This window comes from Amblyomma americanum, chromosome 2 (genome assembly GCF_052857255.1).
Source record: "Amblyomma americanum isolate KBUSLIRL-KWMA chromosome 2, ASM5285725v1, whole genome shotgun sequence".
NCBI lineage: Eukaryota > Metazoa > Arthropoda > Arachnida > Ixodida > Ixodidae > Amblyomma > Amblyomma americanum.
Window position 1 is genome coordinate 46,421,834 of NC_135498.1, and position 22,853 is coordinate 46,444,686.

The 22,853-nt window shown below is 48.8% G+C and overlaps 2 protein-coding genes across 3 annotated transcripts in view; one reads left to right on the forward strand and one right to left on the reverse strand.

Moving 5' to 3' along the window:
* LOC144121163 (cyclin N-terminal domain-containing protein 1-like) overlaps positions 1–18,575 on the reverse strand; it is a 240,886-nt gene extending 222,311 nt beyond the window's left edge. The window contains exons 1-3 of one of the 2 annotated variants that reach the window (XM_077654171.1): positions 18,238–18,550; positions 10,904–11,007; positions 8,001–8,175 (exon numbers count right to left, since the gene is read on the reverse strand). In XM_077654171.1, the coding sequence (XP_077510297.1) occupies positions 8,001–8,175; positions 10,904–11,007; positions 18,238–18,414 (456 nt within the window). In that variant the 5' untranslated portion in view covers positions 18,415–18,550. Of the gene's footprint in view, positions 1–8,000; positions 8,176–10,903; positions 11,008–18,237 lie in introns of both variants that reach the window. The other variant, XM_077654170.1, reaches the window with a different exon arrangement.
* A 187-nt stretch (positions 18,576–18,762) lies between these two features.
* Scox (Synthesis of cytochrome c oxidase) lies at positions 18,763–22,544 on the forward strand. The gene is made up of 7 exons (XM_077654173.1): positions 18,763–18,970; positions 19,045–19,125; positions 19,217–19,307; positions 19,858–20,055; positions 20,457–20,549; positions 21,050–21,165; positions 22,219–22,544. Exons 1-7 carry the CDS (start codon positions 18,893–18,895, stop codon positions 22,366–22,368), a joined length of 807 nt encoding a protein of 268 aa, XP_077510299.1. The 5' UTR covers positions 18,763–18,892; the 3' UTR covers positions 22,369–22,544.
* The last annotated feature ends 309 nt before the right edge of the window (positions 22,545–22,853 follow it).

The window sequence follows — 22,853 nt, forward strand, 5'->3', positions numbered from 1 at the left end:
ATCTGTAGAAACATCTTCCACGCTGCCATAGTGCCTAGAATATCTATGCACTATTGCGCTGCACTTGATCTTTTTAATTCGCGAGTAAAGGACGCTGGCGAAACTGTAGCGACACGTGCAGCGAATTCGCTTTTCGGTTTATACATTTGGGAAATTCGGCGGACTTTGTTCGGTATTTCATTTCAGGACGCTACGTTTTTCGGCGAATATTGTTTTCGACGAACGAAATACCGATTTTTTCAGTGACTTAATGCAGCAATTTTGTGTAGTCAGAAGCTTTTTAGAGCATATCTCGGTATTTCTTGCCATCCAGAACAATTTAGTTATCAGTAATTAGCGTGCTTGCTTGTGAAACATCTTTACTTGCAGACACACACAAAATTTGGCTACATCGTGCCAAAATATATGCGCTTTCGAAAAGCATGCGAGCAAAGCAACCTTTCCAGTGCACGTAATTAGTCAAAAAAGCCAAATTTTGTCGAGAAGCAGCGCCAAGATTATTTGCGTTTTCGAAAGTTATAAAAACTAATATGGCTATTACTAACGATCTGCTACAAATATCTAATTTTAACTAGGCGCCTACCGCTAATACTGAAAAAGTTTATTATTAAAAAATGAGCTATCCATATCACTGGTAATTCTATGCTGAAAAAGCCATTACTTTACCTAAAAAAAACTATCTTCGAGAATTTCTTAAAATCGGTCGCGGTGGTTCAGTGGTTAAGGCGCTCGTCTACTGAGCTGGAGTAGCCGGGTTAACCCGGCTACTCCGCGGTCGGCCGCCGCGGCCGGGTTCGACCGAACCCGACCGCGGCGGCCGCGTTTCGATGGAGGCGAAACGCCTTTTCAGAATTACTTCCTTTCAGAATTATTTCCGTTCAGACTTTTCAGAAGTCTTTCCTGGAACATCCTGTATAGCGGCGATAGCGTGGCATGCAATCGCTTCTTCACATTTTTTTTTTCGACTGCATGCACAGAGCTGCAAAAGAGTTAGTGAATGTTTGCAAGCGCCGAAGATGCGTTAATCTGGTGCCTATAGACCGAACCGTGCGACAACGAAGCACTGGGAAAAAAACAGAGGCTGCTCTCTCTGCCACAGAATGTGCCTATTCTTAAATTAAAGGGCTATATTTAGCCGCCATGCAGTTAACAGCAATTGCAGAAGCAGTTAATAAACGGCTTGCGCTGACTTCCCTGCGCTCGCTATGTTTGGAGGACCAGCAGTACGGCGAAAATACAGGGTGTTGCACCTAAGACTTTGCACACATTTTAAAATAGGCTTTTTTAAGCTAGAAGAGCAATTTTTACTGCATAGCATTGTCAGCGGTGTAATGCATCAGAGTACAGGTAAGACGTGCTAGTTACCCGGTTGGATAACTAATACTGAATAGTTAACTTTGTAGCTATTCCTGTTAGACTCTTTAATTATTGCGAGACATATAGCCCGCCGTAAGCAATATTCATATCAGTTTTTAGAATTTCGAATACCCGGTTACCCTCGGCGCTGTGGCCCAACAAATTTTGGCTACATCGCGCCAAATTACATGCGCCTACGAGAAACTTGCAGGCAAAGCAATCTCTCTAATGCACGTAACTCGCCGAAATAGCCAAATTTTGTTGGGCCACAGCGCCGAGGCTAACCGCGTTTTCGAAATCCTAAAAACTGATATGGATATTACTTACGGTGCGCTACACGTCTCTCAATATTTAAGGAGTCTAACGGTAATAGTTGAAAAGTTAACTATTCAATTAGTTAACCAACGTAATAGCTAGCACGTCTCAGCTGTATTCCGCTGGAAATACTATGCAGAAGAAAAGAGCTCTTCTAAATCAAAAAGCCTACTTTTAAAAATTGTGTAAAGTCTTAGCCCTGTGTGTCCACCTGCCGAAACGATTTATCGCCACTTATACCGCGGAGAAGCATGGTGGAAGCCATGCGCGGTGTTCCAGCATGGTGGCCCTGACGTCATGCACAAGCTAGCTGGCTTCGCATATATTCGACAAAAACGTGCATGAATACGGCACAAGCAACGACGGGAACGTATGCGGCAAAACTAATTCCAAGAATAGGGGGTCACGGACTCTACCGTTTCTTAAGACGAAGCCTCTCGACAAACTGTATAGCCACATATTGCCCTCAGCTAGGCCGCTCGGTCGTAGCAGCAATTATGCCCGCATGTTCTTGTAGAAAGAACTGAAAGCAAACATCTGCAACAAGTGTTTTCGTTATTCCCTTTCGGGTATCGCAGCGAACACTTGCTGGCCCGAAAGACGCGGGTTCGATCCCGGCCGCGGCGGTCGAATTTCGATGGAGGCGGAATTCTAGAGGCCCGTGTACTGTGCGATGACAGTGCACGTTAAAGAACCCCAGGTGGTCGAAATCTCCGGAGCCCTTCACTACGGCGTCCCTCATCACCTGAGTCGTTTTGGGACGTTAAACCCCCACAAACCATAAGCCATCTTCAATCAACACACGCAGGTTTTCTCGCAAAGCTATGGATCAGACCGGGGCTTCAAGTCCTAACACAGACAAGTGTCAACGAAACCACAGGCAATGCAACACCTAAAAGCGAGAAATCAAAATCGCCGACACGTCAAGATTATAGCGCAAGAAATCAGACTGTTGGCTGTACCTTCGCGCAAGAACTTGTTGCAGATCCGTGGAGTCAAAAGGCCGTGGATGCGTTGTGGCGCTCCATGGGATAGGACGCGGGCCGTCGCTCGCGGGGCGCCAAGACGCGGCTGAACGAATGCGAGACAGCGATCAGCAACCCCGCCGTTTTTACCAGTGCGGCGATGACAACGGCGGTTATCAGGCTCACACACAGCCGGGTATAGTTCAGCTCAAAGTTCGGGGAGCACCGAGATGCCCGTCGAAATCTCGAACGCTTTCGCGAAGGCAGTGGTGTGTGCACGCGACGACCGCCAGAGAGAAAATTTAATCAGAGACCAAGCGTCGCTGTTTCAGAACGCTTCGCATCGACAAAAACTTAACAGCTTGCCAGCGCCGACGGTGACAAGTGATGATAATGATGACGGATGAGTCACTGTCTAATCCGGTTGGTAACGCGGTTTTTTTTTTCACCACCTAATCTTAACTACCCCGTCAATGTAATGCAAAGAGCATCTTACGATTAAATTACGAACTTATTAGTAATAAGAAATCTCCCATAACGGATATAACAACTACGACCCTTCGGGTGCATTTTTGTGGTTTGTTTTTAGAGCTCATATAATGCCGATAATGCGAATTTTCTGCTCGAAAACTGTGGAATATTATACCTCGTTTGGACGTGCCTGTCGATTCCACCTACACGTAATTAGTGCTTCACAAATTACTCTTTTGGGTACTGATAAGAATGAACTTTACAGAGATACCGCCTGGTGCATTTCATTATTGCTCGAGTTCCAAGTGCGGACATGTTTTCTTTTATTTTGTTCGAAAACTGCAAGCACAAATCCTCGAGGAGCGCAGTAACAAGGTGTGTTTCCGGCTGCATCTGGAGGCTTACTATAGATCATGCACGCATGCAAATTTGTGGAGCAGTCCATTAGTGGTTTCAGACGGCATATAGAGCACGCGGTGTAAAAATATGCAACGCGAACTATATATACCGCAACCTTCAAACCGCTACCTTCTATAGTAACAGAAGGTAGTAAAAGTTGAACTAGTGAAAGTTACTACCTCAAGAAGCTAGTGAAGCGCACTAGTCACAGACAAAAAGCTAGTAGTATTTGCTAAGAAAATGGGTGTACACCGTTTTGTGTACCTACGCGCTGGAAAAAAAATTGGCTGTGGTTTAGCTCTGGTTAAACCTCGAGTGACGCGATAGCTACAGCTGGTAGAGTGGAACTCGCTCAGTCGAACTGCAAAGTCAGTATTTCGCCGCTGCGTTTCGCTGGGCGTTCCTTCTTCACCTTCGTTCCTGGATGTGATTCATTCTCTCCCCTCCACCCCCTCCCCCAGTTTCGCCGGCGCGCCGCTCCGCCAGCAGCTGCTCCGCACCACGTGACCAACCACGTGACTACGCGGCGCCGCCGCCACGCTGAAGACTCGAAATGCTAGCGTAATGTAGCTATCGCTACAAAAAAAAAAAAAAGCTGTGATGCTTCATGCGAGCAGTGCCCCACACCAGTGAGAGCCACGAGAGAGTGCTGGCCGTAAGTCACACGTTTTGGCTTAGGCATATGATGAATTACCTGTACATATTATGCGAGGCGACGGCATCACAACGACGGTGCACTCAAAGGTACAAGATACAAAAGAACACATAAGAAAGAGTCACACAAGCGCGGCACGCGCAGTGAGCATGCACGGATAAATCTTTCTCCGTCTTATGTACCCGCAAATCTGCCTCTCAGTTATCGGCTAGTGACTCTTACCCCTTGAGCTCAGACACTAGCTTTATGAAGTTGTGATTGTAGAAACAGGTTAGTCTGCCTAACCGCACGACGATGCAGAACTGCTTAATTACAAAACCATTTTATTCACACAACAGCCTGTGTCAATTATTTTCTACTAATATTTTGGGGAGTTAAAGGAACGGTTATTAGCCATGTACTAACTAGCGACCACCGACAGTAAAAAGGTAGGAAAGGCCGACTTTTACTGATCATCCTGAAGAGGGTAGTAAATGTTTTGCTAGAAAGTAGTAAAATGCTGTAACAGCTAGTATCTGAGTCACTGCCATTTCTGTTTTTGTTTTATCGACATTGAAAAGTTTTCAGAAGACTACTGCCAAACAAGTTATGGTATTTTCTTTGGGAGTCTTCCTTTCCACGAGGCGTAATGCCGGTGCAGTACGCCAGGGATTCGGAAACTACGCGCCTTTACCTCCAAACCGGCTGTGGAGATGACTATCGCCTCGGTCCGGAAGTGTATTTTGCACAGAATCTAAGCGCTGACATTCGGATAAGAAAAAGGTGTACAAGTGAAGGTTTTACAGCAGGCCGTGTATTATACAGAGAAAAGCAACCATCCCTTGACCCAACTTGCTTCCCATCGAAGAACGTGTAAACGTGAGCGCAGGCCATGTGCGAAGCGACCATCGGCTCCAGTGCCACGACCCTGTCTTGTCGCCATGCCTCCATTTTATGACACCAATTCGTGCTGCGCGGCAGCACAGATTGAATCTGCGCTCCCGTCACTGGTTTAGCGTAAGCCTCTGCCACGTGCCACGCTTTCTACCCAAGTGCGCGCCACCTGGCCATCAGTGAATGCGCCAGCTGCTCAGTGACAAACACAATCTTGGCAGCTTGAAGTAGAAAGGAGAACTGCAGTAAAGCACTCGGTGATAAGCAGCAGTTAAAGAAAATGGAAATGGACAGGAAGTAACCGCATGTCATGCTTGAGAAACGCCCGTTCACAGTATAGATAAACTCATCCCATGCTCATGTCAAAAGCGCGATGACCTTATACAAGTAATCTCCAGGGGTATTCGCATTGATAATTCTTCCTGCGAAGACCTAATACCGGTCCCGGCGCAAGGGAATGGTGAGCACGTGAAGTTGATAACAAGAAAAAAAAAAGGTGCGTTGATGTTCTAGCTGATAACTGTTAGGGTTAAGTGATTCAGCGACAACAACATAATTGCGATAAGGTTTCACATTTACCGCACTTATCTGCTCTTCCAGTAGCTTTGTGAGGACTTGTAGACTAAATTACTTTTATAGAAAAGAACTGCAGCTAACTTTCTGCTTTGTTGGACGGGTTTTAGTTGGAGATTAGAAACAAGAATATTTCCTTTGTTGTCGCTAACATTGTGACGCGTTAGTGTGATGCTTCGCACAGCAGTGTTAAGTTGCCGCGTTGAACTATAGGTGACAGATGCGGAACGAGCTCTAAAGCCCCCCCCCCCCCCCCCTCCCTCCCTCCCTTTTTTTTTAAGCTGAGCAATGTAAGTTTCAAATAACGAATTAACTGTTAGCTTCGCTGATGCACGTATGTGTGAACTGCAGTAAGCACGCCCAAAATGCGACAGAATTTCAGCTTTCGAACCAACAATAGGAGTTGTCTCCTGAGAGCACTGCCCCGGAAGGCGAACGGAACTCTAAGCAGCGAGAAATAACTGCTTTATATTTTTTTTGTAGTAATTCGACAAAAAAAAATCAGTTATTTTGCAACGTATTCAGTAGTCAACAACATCAATAGCGCTGTTCGAGCCTTCGTCCAATATTCCGCAATAAACTTCAGTGCCCATTCACTAGCGGTACAGGACGCCCTTTCTTTTATGGTGCGAGCACTCTTGCACATAGGTAAACTCCTGCAGTCCTGAGACTAGAATTTCAACTCTCGTTCACTCGTGACTCGTTCCTCTAGCTCGAGGCATGACTGGAGGTTTGCATCTGGGAAGGCCTCGTCTACCACACTTTCTCTTCTGCCGCCTCTAACATGCCCTTCCATTCCTTCTTCGCGTTTTCTTCACAAATGACGTCACCACGCAGGTGCGGAGAAGGTGCATAATACACGTTTTTCCCTCGCTATGAGAACAGTCCTCGATTATTCTCCTAGATGAAAACGATCGGTGTTCCGATGTGTGCCTGCCATTTTTTTCTTCTTCTAATGTTTAACCAAACGTCTGAACGTACCCAGTCCATTCTCGTGAAAGGTATACGGCGGAAGTCACTGTAGGTCCATGGCTAAAGTCACGTCCAATGTATGTGCAAACAGAAGTTCGCCCAATCTCCGGCAGTCACACAACCGATGCGGCGACAACGAAATATACCTAGCTTGTCATCTCGTCACTCGACGCTTTTGCGCAAAAACCAGTGACATGCACGAAGCATCAGCGGTCGTAAATGCACACGCATATGTCCGAGCGTATAGCGAAACATTCCCCAGAACTCCCCACAAATGGCACAGATCGGCGTCTTCAGGCACGGCTGTGCGCGGCGGACACCGCCGTCGCTCGCACCACGTCGCATGCAGGCGACCGACGCCAGCAGAGGTGTGGATTCGCTTCGAGTCTTCACACTCCAGCTTAGTAACCAGTTGCGTAATTCCGTCAACTCGATCTGATTGCAATTTCAGCAAGCTATCAACAGCACTCATGCCGCGGCGACTCCGCACCGACCTCCGAAGAACAGAGGTATACATCACCGAGGATGAAGCGTCCGTACCCGGCTCAACAAGCACCTTAAAGTTATTGACAGGTTATACACAGTTCATACTTAAAATTTTTACATTCTGCTTTGCAGCCCGTGCAGAAACATCGTGTCGATTTCATATGACGCCTCCGGTGGCAGAGCGGCGATGACCAGGCCGACGCACGAAGACGTGCTCCACCAGACGAGGGAGGAGCACACGGAAAGGCGGAAGCGTGTGCGAGCCACTTCCGGGCAAAAAGCGCGCGTTTTGAGGGGGGGGGGGGGGGGGGGAGGAAAGTGCCCAGGTTGAAGCTAGGTCTTTCGCGCGAAAGTTCGCGCGTGCGTGGAGTTTAAACCCGCGCGGGTTCGAGCCCCGCGTTTGAAGCGCCGATGCGGCTCGAACTCGACTTTGGCACGGAGAACAGCGCCTCACCTCCGAGTTCACGAGGCGGACTTGGCGGCATTCGGCGGAAAAGCACATGTGCTCCGTGTTGGCGCGGAAATATCCGGGAAATAGTCCGCACGCTGCAGCCAAATGACGCGCAGACAACCGGTACAAGTGGGCGGAAGGCAAGCTGCTTGTCATGCGAATCAGATCATTGCTGGCGCACTCAAAGTACGCGCGCCGAACGCCAACCGCCCCATCGCGGACAATGGGTAAGTAATATTGAACCAAATATGAAACTATATATACCCTCGTAAACGGCAACCCAGACGAACACAGCGAGGACAAAATCGAGCGGACCGCAGAGCGATAATCAGATGGCCGGACTTTCAAAAACACTGGTCAGATCTCCCCCGACGTGCGCCGGGTTCGTCAGACGCGCCTTTAAGCGCAGCCTTTTTTTTTGTTTCGCGAACTTCGTGCTAAAGGAACGTGTGAGGCGTCATGCAGTGTGGGCGGAGACGCGTACCTTGACGCTGGAGAACATCTTGCTGGCGATCTGGATGCAGGAGAGTATGCGCAGTGGCACCTGGTCGCCCAGCCTGGCCTTCACCGAGTCCCACCCCACGGCGCCGTTCGCTGGCCGCACGCACGCCGGGACGCCCATCTCCTGGCGCACGTCGCGCACGTGCTGCAGCAGGAACCTGCACGCAAGGGAACAACAGAGATTTTTTTTAAAAAAGAAAGTGGGATTTACGAGTCATATCGCCGATTGATAACAGCGTTGACACCCTTCGTCCTTCAGCACGTCTGACATCCGGTTATCGCCTAGCAGAATGGAGGATACAAAGTACCCCGTTCACGAAGCTACACGAGAAAACATTGTATTATCATAATACAGAACGAACACTGATGTGATGGCTACATGAGACTACAATACGGCGCGTTGCAGTCTCGTGTATACCGATCGCATCAATGTTTGTGATCGCAATCTTGCAACGCAATCGGCTGCTGTGCAAAAGACTTGTCTAGCTTGCCGTTCGCAGATGAAGGTTCAAGTTCTCGGCTACATTCCGGGTTGCTGCCAATGGCCTCGAAGTTACGATTCGCTTTGCGAAACACTAAAGAAGCGAGGTGGCGCATGGAGACATGTGAGTGCGCAAAGAGCAGGAAGCTGGATTTATTCACAAAACACCAACAGCGCATGCATAAACACAATAGTGGCTGCACTTATACGTATACATTATGGTAATTTCTTCTCTGCTACACGACAGATAATGCAAACCAGCAAGAGCTGGAAGCAGTTCATAATGGGGATATTCTTATTTGCTCACATGCACCATAGTCGGACACAACTCAAGAACGAAGCGGCAAATGCTCTTCAAAGGAGGCCCTCCAGCATATGGCGTCCAGCAGTATGGACCGCGGACCTCCTCCCTCGAGCAGCGTAACACGTAATTCTGTCCAAGGGTCCGGCAACCCCGGGTGGCTCATTAATGCATCCGTGCAACGTCTGCAAACACTGTGGGATAAACTAACAAAGGGGAGTCGGAGGGAAAAGGTCGCCTTCCTTGTAGGGATACATCTGCTCCGGTCTTCCAGAGACGCCGGCTTGCCGCCTCAGCCTCGAGAGTCGGCCGCTGTGAGCGAGGGGTAAAAAAAAATATTCCGGAACATGCAGAAACAAAACATGCGCTGCGTATTTCAACTATGCAGTGTTGCAAACGAAAGGTCACTTTCCGCTTTTCTTTCATACCGGAGAGATTGGGGGGGGGGGGGGGGGGGGGGGGTGCTTCTGCTGCTAAAAACAAGGCTTCATGATTGATGGAAAAGTATTCGCAGATTAGGATATGCGGGTCAATTGATTGCGTAGAAATGCTACATTCGTTGTTCGAAGGTATAAGGGCTGTTTCGCAAGGCATCGAGTTTCTCGGAAGATGAGGTGTGAAATATTGCGTACACCTGAGGACGGACGGAAGACAGGACCGCGTCCCTTTTGAAACGCGGTGGGGGCAGTTGCCACTACGCTCAGCTATATATATATATATACACACACCTCTCGTGCCCGTCGCGAGGGGCATGCACCTCATTCGTCACCCTCGGATGAGCCGCATTCAGCAGCCGAGACTCGGCGTGCTGGTGAGCTTGGAAGAACCGTCAGGAACAGGAAAATCCAGCCGCATATAAGCCGGGACACAAGACCTTGCGGTTAAACGGAACATCTTCGTCAGATGAACGCAGCAAATGTTCGGGAGTGTCCCAGGAAGTCGACGCCTGCTAAATGCGTGCCAACGGATGAACAGCGTGCTCGCAAAGTAAAGCAGCACCAGCAGCAACATGCCGCGGGGACACCTTTTCGCTGAACTGTTCGTGTTGAACATTACCGTAGCCGTTGTAGTTATTTTATGGTGTCTTCGGCTGGTCGCTCCCGCGATCCGGTTAGGACCTGGCAGAGTGGGAACCGCTCTCGCTCTGAGCCATCTGAGCGCATAGCGAGACTAGTCAAGCCGAATGGTCAGCGAGTTTTTAGAGCGGAAGCGCAGGAGGCAGAAGGGGGACGTAACTTCCGGAACCACTACGCGGCACCGCTGCTGATGTCAACAGTAGCCGCACGTAAGGTCCCGTGATTACTTTCAGCCACACGTTGCCGCACACAGTTTGAATCGCGGTCGGCGCTTAGCCTGTATCGATCGCTACCCCGGCTTTCCGTCCCACGGGACGCTCATTTTTCGAACATCGCCTTGTGGATAGCACTGTCGTACTCGTCTGAGCTGCTGCTGGAATCGCTGTTGTCATGCGACAGCAACACAAACCGCGTTCCTAGCGTAGTTATCCGGCGTCTCTTGGACATTTTGCCTAACACAGCACGGCACCCGCAAAGCACCACGCAGCAAGGACGCTACAGCTGCGTCAAAAGCCTACACTTGCTTCTGCCTACGCGTAGCGGACGCCGAGGCCTCGCACCGCTTTCGCGAAATGGCGGAAGTGGCTCTGTCACGTGGACTCATCTCGGAGCCGCTCCGACTTTTTTCTCGGAGCACGTCGGAGCGCTCTGAGCTGGAGGCGAGCTCTCAGAAAGAACCTGCCGAATGTAGTCAGAGCGGCCGGTTTCGACCTGCCGAATGCGCGGTCGCCTCTAAGAGCGCTCTAGAGCGATGTAAAGCGACCAGTCGAAGACACCATTAGTTTGGGAAAGCGCCAAAATGCTACAGCGATCCTTCTGGCCAACTGCCCCTTCACTTGCACTCTAAAAATGAAAGGAGTAAAAAGGGAGTAAGCTGTCCTCTTCCATTTCATAAAAGGGAGTGTCCTAGAAGACTAGCTCAGTCCCTTTTTACTCCCACATAGGCGTATTTGTGGTTTAGAGTGCGCGACCGGGTGACCTGACAGAAAAAGAGCCTTCAGCCATCCGGCGTGTGTAGCGACACGCACCTGTCCAGGTACTCGACGGCCGTGAACTGGACGCAGAGGGGCAGCCGGAGCTTGGCGCAGGCCTCGAACAGCATCTCCACGGTGCCGCTGGGGGAGAGATAGTCCTGCGGCGGAGAGAAGGAGCGCGCTTTCACACCCCTGTTCCTCCAACTGGTTCAAGCAGTGACAGCGATAGCTGCTGCAGAGTACTCGGGACCCGAGCACTCTTTCTCTCTCCCATGACTGTGCACGCACTCCCAAGGCCACCTGCATCACGCGACCGCGTGTAAAATCATCTAGAGAATGCTCAAACTGACCGCATTCTTTATTGATTCTTTACGCGATTCTTTCAACACCATTGGGGGCCTTGGCATCTGCCTCGCATGCATGCAGGAGGTGCGGGGGTTCGATACCCTACAGTGCCGCCGGGTGGCCGCGTACTTTCGAGCGGTACGAGCTTCCTCCCGGCGTGGTGCAAGGATTCTCCGGCGGCGAAATTCATGGAAAAAACTGTCAGTCTTTGCCTCGTGAAGACCAAAGATGTTAGCTGTGGCGTAAGTTGACCGGGCTGCCCCATCGCAATATCGAAGATCAATCATCTTATTAATTTTTTTCCTTGTAATTTTTTTCCCTTGCCATTGGTCAGGCCCGCCTTTGATGCCGGAGCAGGCGAACGATATTGTTTGTATAGCCGTCAGTCGTGAAGTCACAAGTCGCAACTGCCAATCGTAGGAAGACGAAAGAATGAACTGGAAAGAAATCTTTACAGAAAACGGCACCACGGTTAACGGCCATCGGATGAACGGGAAAGTTATTTATTACGATGAACGACCCCGTTCACCACAGGCAAAGCCCCACGTACGGCTGACGCCTTCGAGTCATGCATACGTTATTCTGCGTACTCTGCTGCTCAACGATTTTCTACAGCTGAAATAAGACCGGTCGATTTAGAGTAGATTAAGCCATTTTAATAACTCAATCAGTCAAATGCACACGAGCGAGAATACTACTGCAGTAGTATTACTATAGCATTGCTGTGCCCCCCCCCCCAAAAAAAAAATTGTCATTCTTCAATGAAATTTCTGTCTAAGTTAAATAAAACACGCTTTCCGTCCAGCAGACCGGAAGGCAAACCGATTGCAATTCATGAAAAATAATTCCGTGATTTCTATACAGTTAATGAGTCCCACATTTTGATGTTAAAGGACGCCGCTTCACGAATATCCTCCAGCAGGAATTTTTTTAATGCATTTTACAGAAGCTGATTTATCTGTAGTAAAAACTTGAATTTCAGCGTCTTCGCGTTATTCCCTATCCTCTCATCACTTCTTGCAGGCCGCCGCGGTGGCTCAGTGGTATATGGCGCTCGGCTGCTGACCCGAAAGACGCGGGTTCGATCTCGGCCGCGGCGGTCGAATTTCTATGGAGGCGAAATTCAAGAGGCCCGTGTACTGTGCGATGTCAGGGCACGTTAAAGAAGCCGAGTGGCCAGATTACGAAGCTGTGACAAATTCTGTCAAAAGTTATTGACAGTGACGTCAAAATGACGAAACGATGAGACGGCACCACGTGACGCAACGAGGAATCAGCCAATTACAGCAGGGCGGCGCCCCGAGAGCATACGAGGGGCCGTCTGCTAAAATTTTTGTAAAAAGAAATAAGCAACGATGAAAATAACTCATATTTTATTTTGCCAAAACATTGTGTTTAAAGTTCGAAAATATTAAGCAAAACAAAAAGCGTTCGAAGTTGTGCTATTTAATTTTGCTGGTGAGTAACTTTCGGTGCCGCGGGTGTGTGTTGACGGCAGTAAAAAGGCCGCTCTGCACGAAAGCAGCTGTTTCACGCCGTGTTATTGTTTCTTACGGCATACATCAGATCGCGGGGTTGTTTTCGGTGGCCGCCGCATGTCGGCGCCACTATTCTACGTCAAGCAGTGTGCCTGGATGTCCGCTCGCTGACCATCGAGGCACCCTAACGGCAAGCAAAGACGATACGACGTGGGTTTCTCGACACAACGCCGACGCCGTCTTTTCCGCTGAAGCTATCGCTTTATAAGCGTGCTCCCCAATACCGCTCAACGTTCGGGCAACATATGGCAGCGTCGTCAAAGCGGGGTTTGACCACCGATTCGCCATTGGCGCTATACACTCGACTACGGCAAACGAAGGCCACACGAAGCTTTCGCTTTGTCTGAAGATGTCCGCCCCACAAAATTTCAGCTATAATACAAGCCAAATTTGCAGACTGCTTCCGAATTTACAGAGGTGCTAGACTTAGCGTGCAGTTTCACATCAGAAAGCGCGGGAGGCGTTGCAGACGCCCAGCCGTGTCTAGTTGCCCGACGCACCACACCTTTCGCTCTCTAACCATGTTCAGCAGTAGTTGAGCCGCACCTATTTTTAAAGCGAAAGCTTTACTGGGCGCAGGTTGAGCAGTTTCGCGTGATTCCTGGAGAGCCTTGCTGCGCATGCGCGAGGAGCAGTGACGACACACGGCGCATTTCTCTCTCTCGCTCCCTAGCCACAACTGCGCATGCGCCACTAGTAGCACCGAGCCGCAGGCGTTCCGCCGCTGCGCAGCGCCGCGCCTTTTCTCAAAATCCAACTTTCAATTTTCAGTTTTCTCTTTCTTCTTTCCCTCCCTCCTTTATCCCTTCCTTTACGGTGCGGTTCGGGTGTCCACCGAGATATGTGAGACGGTTGCCCTGCTTTGGGCGCTCGCCGCGCCATCTGATATGACGTCACACCGCGCGTCTCGCCGCCGCCGCTTGGTATGACGTCACACCGCGTTCCTCGTCGTTGCGCTCGCCTCCGCTCCCTTCGCCAGCTGCGTCGCGTGCCTGATAACATGTCGGAGGATTTAAAAGGAGAGCTCGCGTGCGCCGCAACCACAGTTGTGCCGTCTTTAACGCGAAAACAAAGTAGCTAGTCCGGTGAAATTTAGAATAGGGGTTTTCACTACTGTCTCTCTCTTGGCGTCTGTAACGTTTAGTGCGTTCTGCACACTGGATAGGAAGCGCGCCCACCCTGGCAGGTGGCAGTTTAATGGTGCATAGCGAGAGGTTGGTCACCCAATGAACGCGCCAGCCACAACGTTGTCAGCACTAATGCATGCAGCACGCATCTCTTGCCCCGCCGCGGTGGCTCAGCGGTTAGGGCGCTCGACTACTGATCCGGAGCTCCCGGGTTCGAACCCGACCGCGGCGGCTGCGTTTTTATAGAGGAAAAACGCTAAGGCGCCCGTGTGCTGTGCGATGTCAGTGCACGTTAAAGATACCCACGTGGTAGAAATTATTCCGGAGCCCTCCACTACGGCACCTCTCTCTTCCTTTCTTCTGTCACTCCCTCCTTTATCCCTTCCCTTAGGGCGCGGCTCAGGTGTCCAGGATATATGAGACAGATACTGCGCCATTTCCATTCCACCAAAAACCAATTATTATTATTATTATTATTATTATTATTATTATTATTATTATTATTATTATTATTATTATCTCTCTCTCTCTCTCACCACCGCCACGCACCTCAAAGCGCGATTAAAGCGGCTGTGAAGGGGGCTCTAATAAAGTTGCGGCATGCCTGGAATATTGAAGCACGCCGCTCCACGAATAGTGTCCAGCAAAGATTTTTTAAATGCGCTTTGTAGAAGCTGAGTTTTCTGTAGTTAAAATTTGAATTTCAGCGTCTTCGCGCCTTTCCCTCTCCTCTCGTCACTTTTTGCACGCTGGAAGGTAGGCGCTCCTTCGCCGACCCCCCTCTGGGAGCAGAGCTTCCCGACCCGCCGGAGATAAGCGGCTTATTGGCCGGGGCCACGGTAGCTGCCTGACGTCTGAAAGAATCTAACCAATGGCCACCTCTCACCACGTCTACGCAGGTGCGGGGGACGGAGGAGGGTGCGAGCATAAAAAAGTCGCCGGAAAGGGCTCGCCAACTTTGACACGTGATTGTGGGTCGTCTGCTGCGTGTAGAAGAGTATTATTTGGCTCTGGTTTTCATGTCAACACAGTGCAGTGATTGAGTTGATGTGCTCTCCTCGGAAGGCGTTTCAGAGCCCCTTTAAGGTAAATGAGGCGCCCACTGACCCAGGGAGCCAGTTATGCGCCCCTCCTTTCCTCAAAATCATCGGAGTCGAGAACGTTGTCAACCCTAATGAACATAATGAACGCCGAGGCGAGCACTCAGGTTCGGCGGCGGCGGCCGAGTGGCGTCATAGCTGTCACGTGGTTTCTCCCGCGTTCAAGCATGACAAACGCGCACGCGGTCAAGAAGCTACATTGAGAAGTTGTGTAGTAAAGCTTTCTATTTAGAAAACTTGCTCCGAATCGATGGTTGGAATCCGCAGTTCGCAACACTGCTCAAGTCAGCAGACGCGCGAGAAGGAGCGTCTGAAAATGAAAATTAGAAATTCGTTTTACCCGCCGCGGTGGCTCAGTGGTTAGCGCGCTCGGCTACTGATCCAGAGTTCCCGGGTTCGAACCCGACCGCGGCGGCTGCGTTTTTATGGAGGAAAAACGCTAAGGCGCCCGTGTGCTGTGCGATGTCAGTGCACGTTAAAGATCCCCAGGTGGGCGAAATTATTCCGGAGCCCTCCACTACGGCACCTCTCTCTTCCTTTCTTCTTTCACTCCCTCCTTTATCCCTTCCCTTACGGCGCGGTTCAGGTGTCCAACGATATATGAGACAGATACTGCGCCATTTCCTTTCCCCCAAAACCAATTATTATTATTATAAATTGGTTTTTAGGGAAAGGAAATGGCGCAGTATCTGTCTCACATGAGTCACATCTCGGCTGACACCTGAACCGAGCCGCAAGGGAAGGGATAAAGGAGGGACAGAGAGAAGAAAGGAAGAATGAGGTTTCCGGTATTAATTTCGCACCTGGTGATCTTTAACGTGCAGTGACATCGCAGAGCACACGGGCGCCTTTAAAAGAGAATTTTATTTTTCCGAAAATATCTACAGTGCTAAGGACTCTTTACACAAGTGGTCTGGTTTTCAAGGACATCACAATGAGTCATCATTGTACAGGTATCACATCTATGCAAATGACGTTTCAGTGGACAATTCGTGGTTTCTACACGAGCTGGCTTAAAGCAGCTTCATTATGAACTTAAGTGGAATACAAGGAAGGAAAAGATAAGCAACACTCGCCAAACTTCCTAATACGGAAGGATGGGCGTGGACACACCTCTATCGCTAACAACAGTGAACCTTGTTGACCAGCGGAGGAGGAAGGCCTCCTCACCCAACACGACGAGTTCGTCATTCAAGTGTTTCAGCATCAAAGTTCTAAGTCGGTACAGCAAAGGGAACATTGCTTTCTGCGGGCGTCCCCGCAAGATAGCAACTCCCCTCCTTTTCCAGAGTACATAAGCACCACACACATTATTAATTCAACAAAGAAATCGCGACTGCGACTCTGCCACCGCATGCGCACCTGGAACATGCGCGCTACCAAGCGCCTATGCGTTTCGCCTCCATCGAAACGCGGCCGTCGTGGTCGGGTTCGGACCCGGGTACAAGGAACGTCTGGCCAGCGCCTGGTCCGGCGCAAGATGTGTTTTTGCCGTCGGGGCAAAAACAAAAAATACCAAGAAAAATAACTGATAAGAGTAACAGCAATCACTCGGCCACCCGCAAACGAAGAGAGTTGGTGACGAATAATTTCTGGCGACGCTTGCACAGTTTCTTTGCGGCCGGCGCTCAAGGCGGCAAGAAAAGCGCAGTGCGCGGGGGCCGTCAGCCGCCGTCTGACAGCAGTGACGTTGCCGTTAATGCCGCTTTCGGTAATCGAGCGCCGGAAGCGTAGGCTGACAAACAGCACTGCACAGTACTTGTCGCACCATGAGCAGCATGCCGTGCTCAATCGCGCAAGACTGGCCCATGACGTGGCGTATGAAATGCCGAACTTATAAACTCGCGACAACTTGGGCATGTAAGCTAACGCAGCAGCTGTCTTTGTAATGGTGTACGAATAACAGCTAAGAGCTCGCTGGCATAGTGAATTGCGTGCACAGCGATGCTTCGAGACTATACCGTGTGTGGTCCAGCACAACGAACCAACTGATCCCCACTGCAAGCCGCGTCGACGATGAATTGGACTGTGGAGTAAAATATAAAAATAAAATTCTCTTTCTCTCTCACCTACCGAGGTGGCTCAGTGGTGAGGGCACTCGGCTACTGAGCCGGAGCACCCGCGGATTCGAACCCGACTGCGGCGACCGCATTTCGATGAAGGCGAAACGCAAAATGCGCCCGTGCGCTGTGCGATGTGAGTGCACTTTAAAGATCCCCGGGTGGTCCAAATTATTCCGGCGCCCTCCACTACGGCATCTTTCTCTTTTTTCTTTCACCGCTAATTTTGAAGTGGAAAGCTTCACGCCAGATTTTCGAGCCGTCAGCGGGGCCGCAAGTTTGACCTTGAATCGACCTTGACAGCAGCGACACCAGCGGCTGTTTCATAAACTATCTCAACTTTCACTTTTGACATTTGACCTTGACCTTCGATCAAGCGGGAAAGCGTCTGATGGAATCGCATGCGCGGGCATCAAAGTGGGTTCTGCATATAAACGCCAGTGCACTTTGATGCGTTCAGCCTAACGCTAGGTGTATTCGATGCGACGCCTGCCGTAGAGACCACCAGTCGCTCGACCACAAACGTCGCGAGGGAGATGCAGCTTCTCGCTTTCGACCAGGGTTAACCAGAGCTAAACAGCCAGCTTTTTTTTTTTTCTTTGGGCACGCCAAAGCCGGCCCACGTGGGAGCTCAAATCCGCGGCCTTTGCGAATGACACGCTCCGCAGGTGTGTAATACGTGTGTACGAAACGTGAAAACGTGGGGGGTCCGACTTTCTACCTTCTTAATTACTCCCTCCAAGTTTTTTTTTTTTTTTCATGGCTGGAGTTCGGAAGGCAGACGGTCGGACGGGTAATTTCGAAAGATGCCATCTGACTTAAAGAGCAGCAAGCGACAGCCGCGGTTCTTATCTCATTTCACTGAAGCTCGCCGCCCGGTGCCCCCCCCCCCCCCCCAACACACACACACATGCACACTTACAGAGAGGCAACCGTCGCCGCCCCATACACAGTTCGCCACATGCATACACACTTCCAGAGACGTTTGTGCCTCGAGAATTAATTGTACGCCGTTATTCCAGGGTGTACACACACGACAGAAAGCTGCCGCGCAGTGTACTATACAAAGCGTGAGCATGCTCTGCCCACAAGTCGATATCGCAGACGCGCTTGCGCGTTTTCGAGACACGCCAGTACGGTGGCGTGGGCACTTGCGCATAAGGAACACCCGGAACATTATTTCACCACTGGACGTCACTGCACAATTCCCAGACTCACCAGATGCTCTCCTGGATTTTTAGCGGCTTCATCGTTTTGCTGCGCAAGAATAGACAGCACATCCTCCAGCAGATCAGGGCCAACTAGTTCCGTGTGCTTCGTGAAAAGAACATAATCGTAGTCCGACTCGGTCTGTTCCTCTGTCATAGTTCTTGCGGACTCGCTCAGTTGAACCATTGATTACGCACGCCTGCGTGCTAGAAAAGTCCAGCACACTTTGGAGAGCTTACAGATAGTTTGGTAGCACTTTAGTACCGGAATAAAACGATTTTGAAATTAGAATGAACTCGCTGCACAGCTACCCACTACTACGCAACCGTATGAACCCACGTGAAAGTAAACCAGTTCGTCTGCTAAGCATGCTATTGATGATATGTCGTCCGGTAATTTTCAAGTGACAATTATAAAAAAACGCTAATTTGTGTGTACAACGTTGAAAACATATTTTAAAATCAATAATATAGCAACCTTTGCAAGCCCAAGCTCCTACAAGCGATCATTTTCGTTGCGTTTATACGAAAACTGCGCTTCCTTTGGCAACAATGATAATGGCGCCGTTCACATCTGTTGTTGCAGACGCACGCCACTAAGTTTCGGGGCTGGGAGTATTTTTGAAAGCTTTCGTTCTTTTCGAAACAAATCATTTCGAAACGTCATGTTCATAACGTTAGGCCGAATTAGTCGTCTATTACTCTCAAGAACAGTGAGCCTTGCTTACAGATCGCCTCCAAAGGTTGTCTACAAACTTAGCCCACCGCGACGAACTGTCGTAATGCTGGGCGTTAACCAGTCAAAATTTCGTTTCAGCTCCAAACTCTCGAATCCTGCTGTGCTCGAAGTCGCAGGGATTTCGCAAGCATCAAGCCTAAGCCAAAAGAGAAGAAAGTGGTACGTGTAATGCACTGTTAACTTTGGTACACGTGTTTAACGGTTTTTTTCACGTGCGCTGTTGTAACTTTGCCGGCTATATTGCATGCAGCCAATCACATGGAAAAGCCTGAGCATCACTTTCGCCATTGGTGGCACCTTGATGGGTTTTATGCTTTACACCAAGAGAAAAAAGCAAGAAGGTAAGACACAAGCTTTTGTCTTTTCTGCTCTTGTCGTGTCACATTTCGATCGCAACGGTTACTAATTGTGTGCACATGTCAGATCATTAATGATATTAAAAAAAAAAGAAAAGACCTCTGCTGAGACAAGGAATGAGCGCACGCTTTCTAATGTCGATTGTCTTCTTTGTTGTAGAGAAAGTTGCAGCACCCTTAATATTGGTCTTGGCGTGGAATTGGAAACATTGTTGTCACTCACTGCCGAGCTAGAGGTGGCTGTGTAGGTGCCATAAAGTTACCTAACAAAGTTATTACAGCTGCACAAAAGAAGAAAATCGCTTCTGATCAAGCATTTCAATTCAGATTTTATTTCGGGACTTGTTTGAACAGCTAGCCTTCGAAACCAATTAAGGAGAGCGTAGGAAAATCCTGCTGTTTGATTGTTTTGTTTGTTTTTGGAGAGAGGAAGTAATTGAGCAATAATTTTCTTTGAATATGTCATGTTTCCTTTCTTATGCTTCATAATGAGCCCCTCACCTCCCCCATTACTACCTTCTCATTATATAAACAGCATTAGACAAGGAGCGCAAGAGATCCTTGGGCAAAGCAGCCATCGGCGGCACATTTGAACTTGTTGACCACAACAACGAGCCCAAAGCGAGCAAGGACTTTCTGGGGAAGTGGCTGCTCATCTACTTCGGGTTCACCCACTGCCCCGACATCTGCCCAGATGAGCTTGAAAAGCTCTCAAAGATCATAGACATTGTTGGTAAGTGATTTTGGTTCTATACTTGCAGTATGTGAGAGTAAACAGTTTGCTGCATGGCAACAAGCTAGAGTTTTCAAAACATTCTGATGCATATGCATCCACTCAAAACGTCGAGTATTCACGCCTGCCGTCAATAACTAAATTGCCGTCAGGGCAGTAGACACTTGAGGCAATGATGGCACACAAAAAGGCGTGGGACAGAGTGAAAGTGACTCACGCAGCACTTCTGTATGCCATTTTCTGTCCATGTATGTTTGTATGCTATTAATTACTCGGTACAAAACTGCCTCCAAAACTACGTTTTAATTTTATGGCTGGTTTAAAAGACCAAACTAATTTCTTGTGAAATAATACTGACAGTGACTCGCTGTCTTTCATAAACCCTTCTTTTTTTTTTTCAGACAAAGAGATGTCAGATGTCCCATTTCAGCCATTGTTTATATCCGTAGACCCCGAGAGAGACGATGTGAAAGCTGTGAAAGCCTATTTGGCAGGTGAAAATTTTTGTCTGTACTTTTACATGGATTTGTATTTAGTCTTTAGCACTTCCCAGCATGTTGCACATGGGAGGAAGTGTGCATGAGTAAAAGGGGAAAAAAATGTTTTGTGCACTTATTGTAAGACCGGAAAGAAAAAAAAAAGGAAAACAAAGTTGTCCCGTTTAAAAAAAAATTTTTTTCCTTAAATATGTAAAGTTATGGCATTAGCTGTGGTGCCATAGCAGCAAGGCAGCAGTGACTGGTGTTTTTTTCTCTTTGCAGCCCTCTGCCGACAAATGATATCACAAACATAGACTGTATTTCTAGATATGACTACTGATTTCATTTTACCCATGTTCAGAGATTAACTGGCTCTATTATGTCACGATGCAGAAACTTTCACCTTTGCTGGCATGATATTTGCTTGTTTTTTGCATCTACATCAACCTTATGGCACATGTAACCGTGCGTGCAATTTGCCGCTGCATCTCTGTCAATCTGTGTGCACTGTCTAGAGTTTCATCCGAAGATCTTGGGCCTTACCGGGACCAAGGAGCAAGTTGAGAAGGCGTCGAGGGCATTCAGAGTGTACTTCAGTGCTGGCCCACGAGACGAAGCCGAAGACTACATTGTAAGTCAAATGTCTACTACCTCAATGACACACGCACAATTTGTATGACTGCAGGTTCTGCACGACAGCAGCAAAATTTAGATCCACCCTGCAGTTTTATTTAAAGTTTCATTCTAGTCAAAAGGGCTGACGTATATAAATCATAGTTCCTGGATTGGCAGGCATTTGGCTTCCACAGGAAAGACACTGGGAAGACTTGCATTCCTCGTTTCATGTCAGCGTATTTGACCACTTTGTCACATCAAAATGATCCTGACAATTAGCCAGTGCCTTTCTGCAAGCGTCTTTCACTGCATTCATTTTTGCTGCTGCGTGGCCTGTCAGTACATTGTGAAAATGACAGGCTGTTGTGCAGCAGTTCCAGAGGAGAGCACAGAGTTTTGCATTCTCGTGTTTGTGCCTAGCGGATATGATTTTCGTACTGAAAGTCTTACCCGATTCTCGGGTGCTGCTGACCTGAAAGATGAAGGTTCGGTCCCGGCCACAGCGATCACATTTCGATGGAGATGATATGCTAAAGGCCCATGCACTGTGTGATGTCAGTGCACATTAGAGCCAGGCAGTCGAAAATTAGCTGGAGCCTTCCACTACAGCGTACCTCATAGCCTGAGTCGCTTTGGGACTTTAGACTAAAAAAAACCATAAAACTATTTTTGTACATACGCTTCAGCTACCTTGGTTTTACCTTTTGCAGACTTATAGTAGCATGTGATATGTGGGGCTGAATACCCCAAAGCGACACGTAGGTTATGAGGGACACCTAAGTGGAGGGCTTTTAATTATTTCAGACCACCTGGGGTTCTTTAACAAGCTCTAGTGCATGTTTGTGTACTAGTGTTACTGATGTCAGTTGTCAGGATTTCATTCATTTCAGAGTAGCTAGAAGTACGACAGGTCTCGCATGGGTCTTGTAAAGCACAGTACCGCGAAGATTACAGCAAAATCGAGCAATGAAAATAGTTTATCACAACCACTTTCGTGAAGGCACTGTTAATTTTTGCACTCTTTAGGTTGTTATAAACCACTGAGGTGCATCATTAACTGGTTTTTCAGGTCGACCATACCGTCATCATGTACTTGGTGGATCCAGACGGCGAGTTTGTCGACTATTACGGCCAGAATAGGACAGCTTCTCAAATAGCAAATGCCATTCAGATCCAAGACATCAAGTACAAACGTGCCAAGGGAGGGTCGTGGTTCTGATGATCTTCTTCTCAACCTCACGTTTGTATTCTCATTGCCATAACATGCGTGAATTAGGGTTCAGGCGATGAAAATATAGCAATGTAAATACGCTATTAACGTGTTCATGTAGGAATTATGTGCATATGTGAATAAACAACAATAGATTCTACTGTCTCAGATTTTTATATACCATACTACTGGATTCGGTTCTTTTAATGAGACAACGTTAAAGGCTCTGTGCACCAGAAAATGCGGTGTCGGTTTTGCGAGCAAAAAGTCACGGCCTGGCTCTGGCAAACGGTGCCCAGAGAGCAACATAAGAGGCACGTGGGCCACCTAGGTCACATGACCTTGCGGCGTCATCATAACCTGCCCACCGGATAGTGAGAAAACTGCCCACCGTGGCAGGTGGCAGTTAAATTAATGATTGGTCACTCTGGAAAAGCAACCTGGGCCACACATGACCCACCACTTGGAGCACCTGCCATCGCAGGGCAATGGCG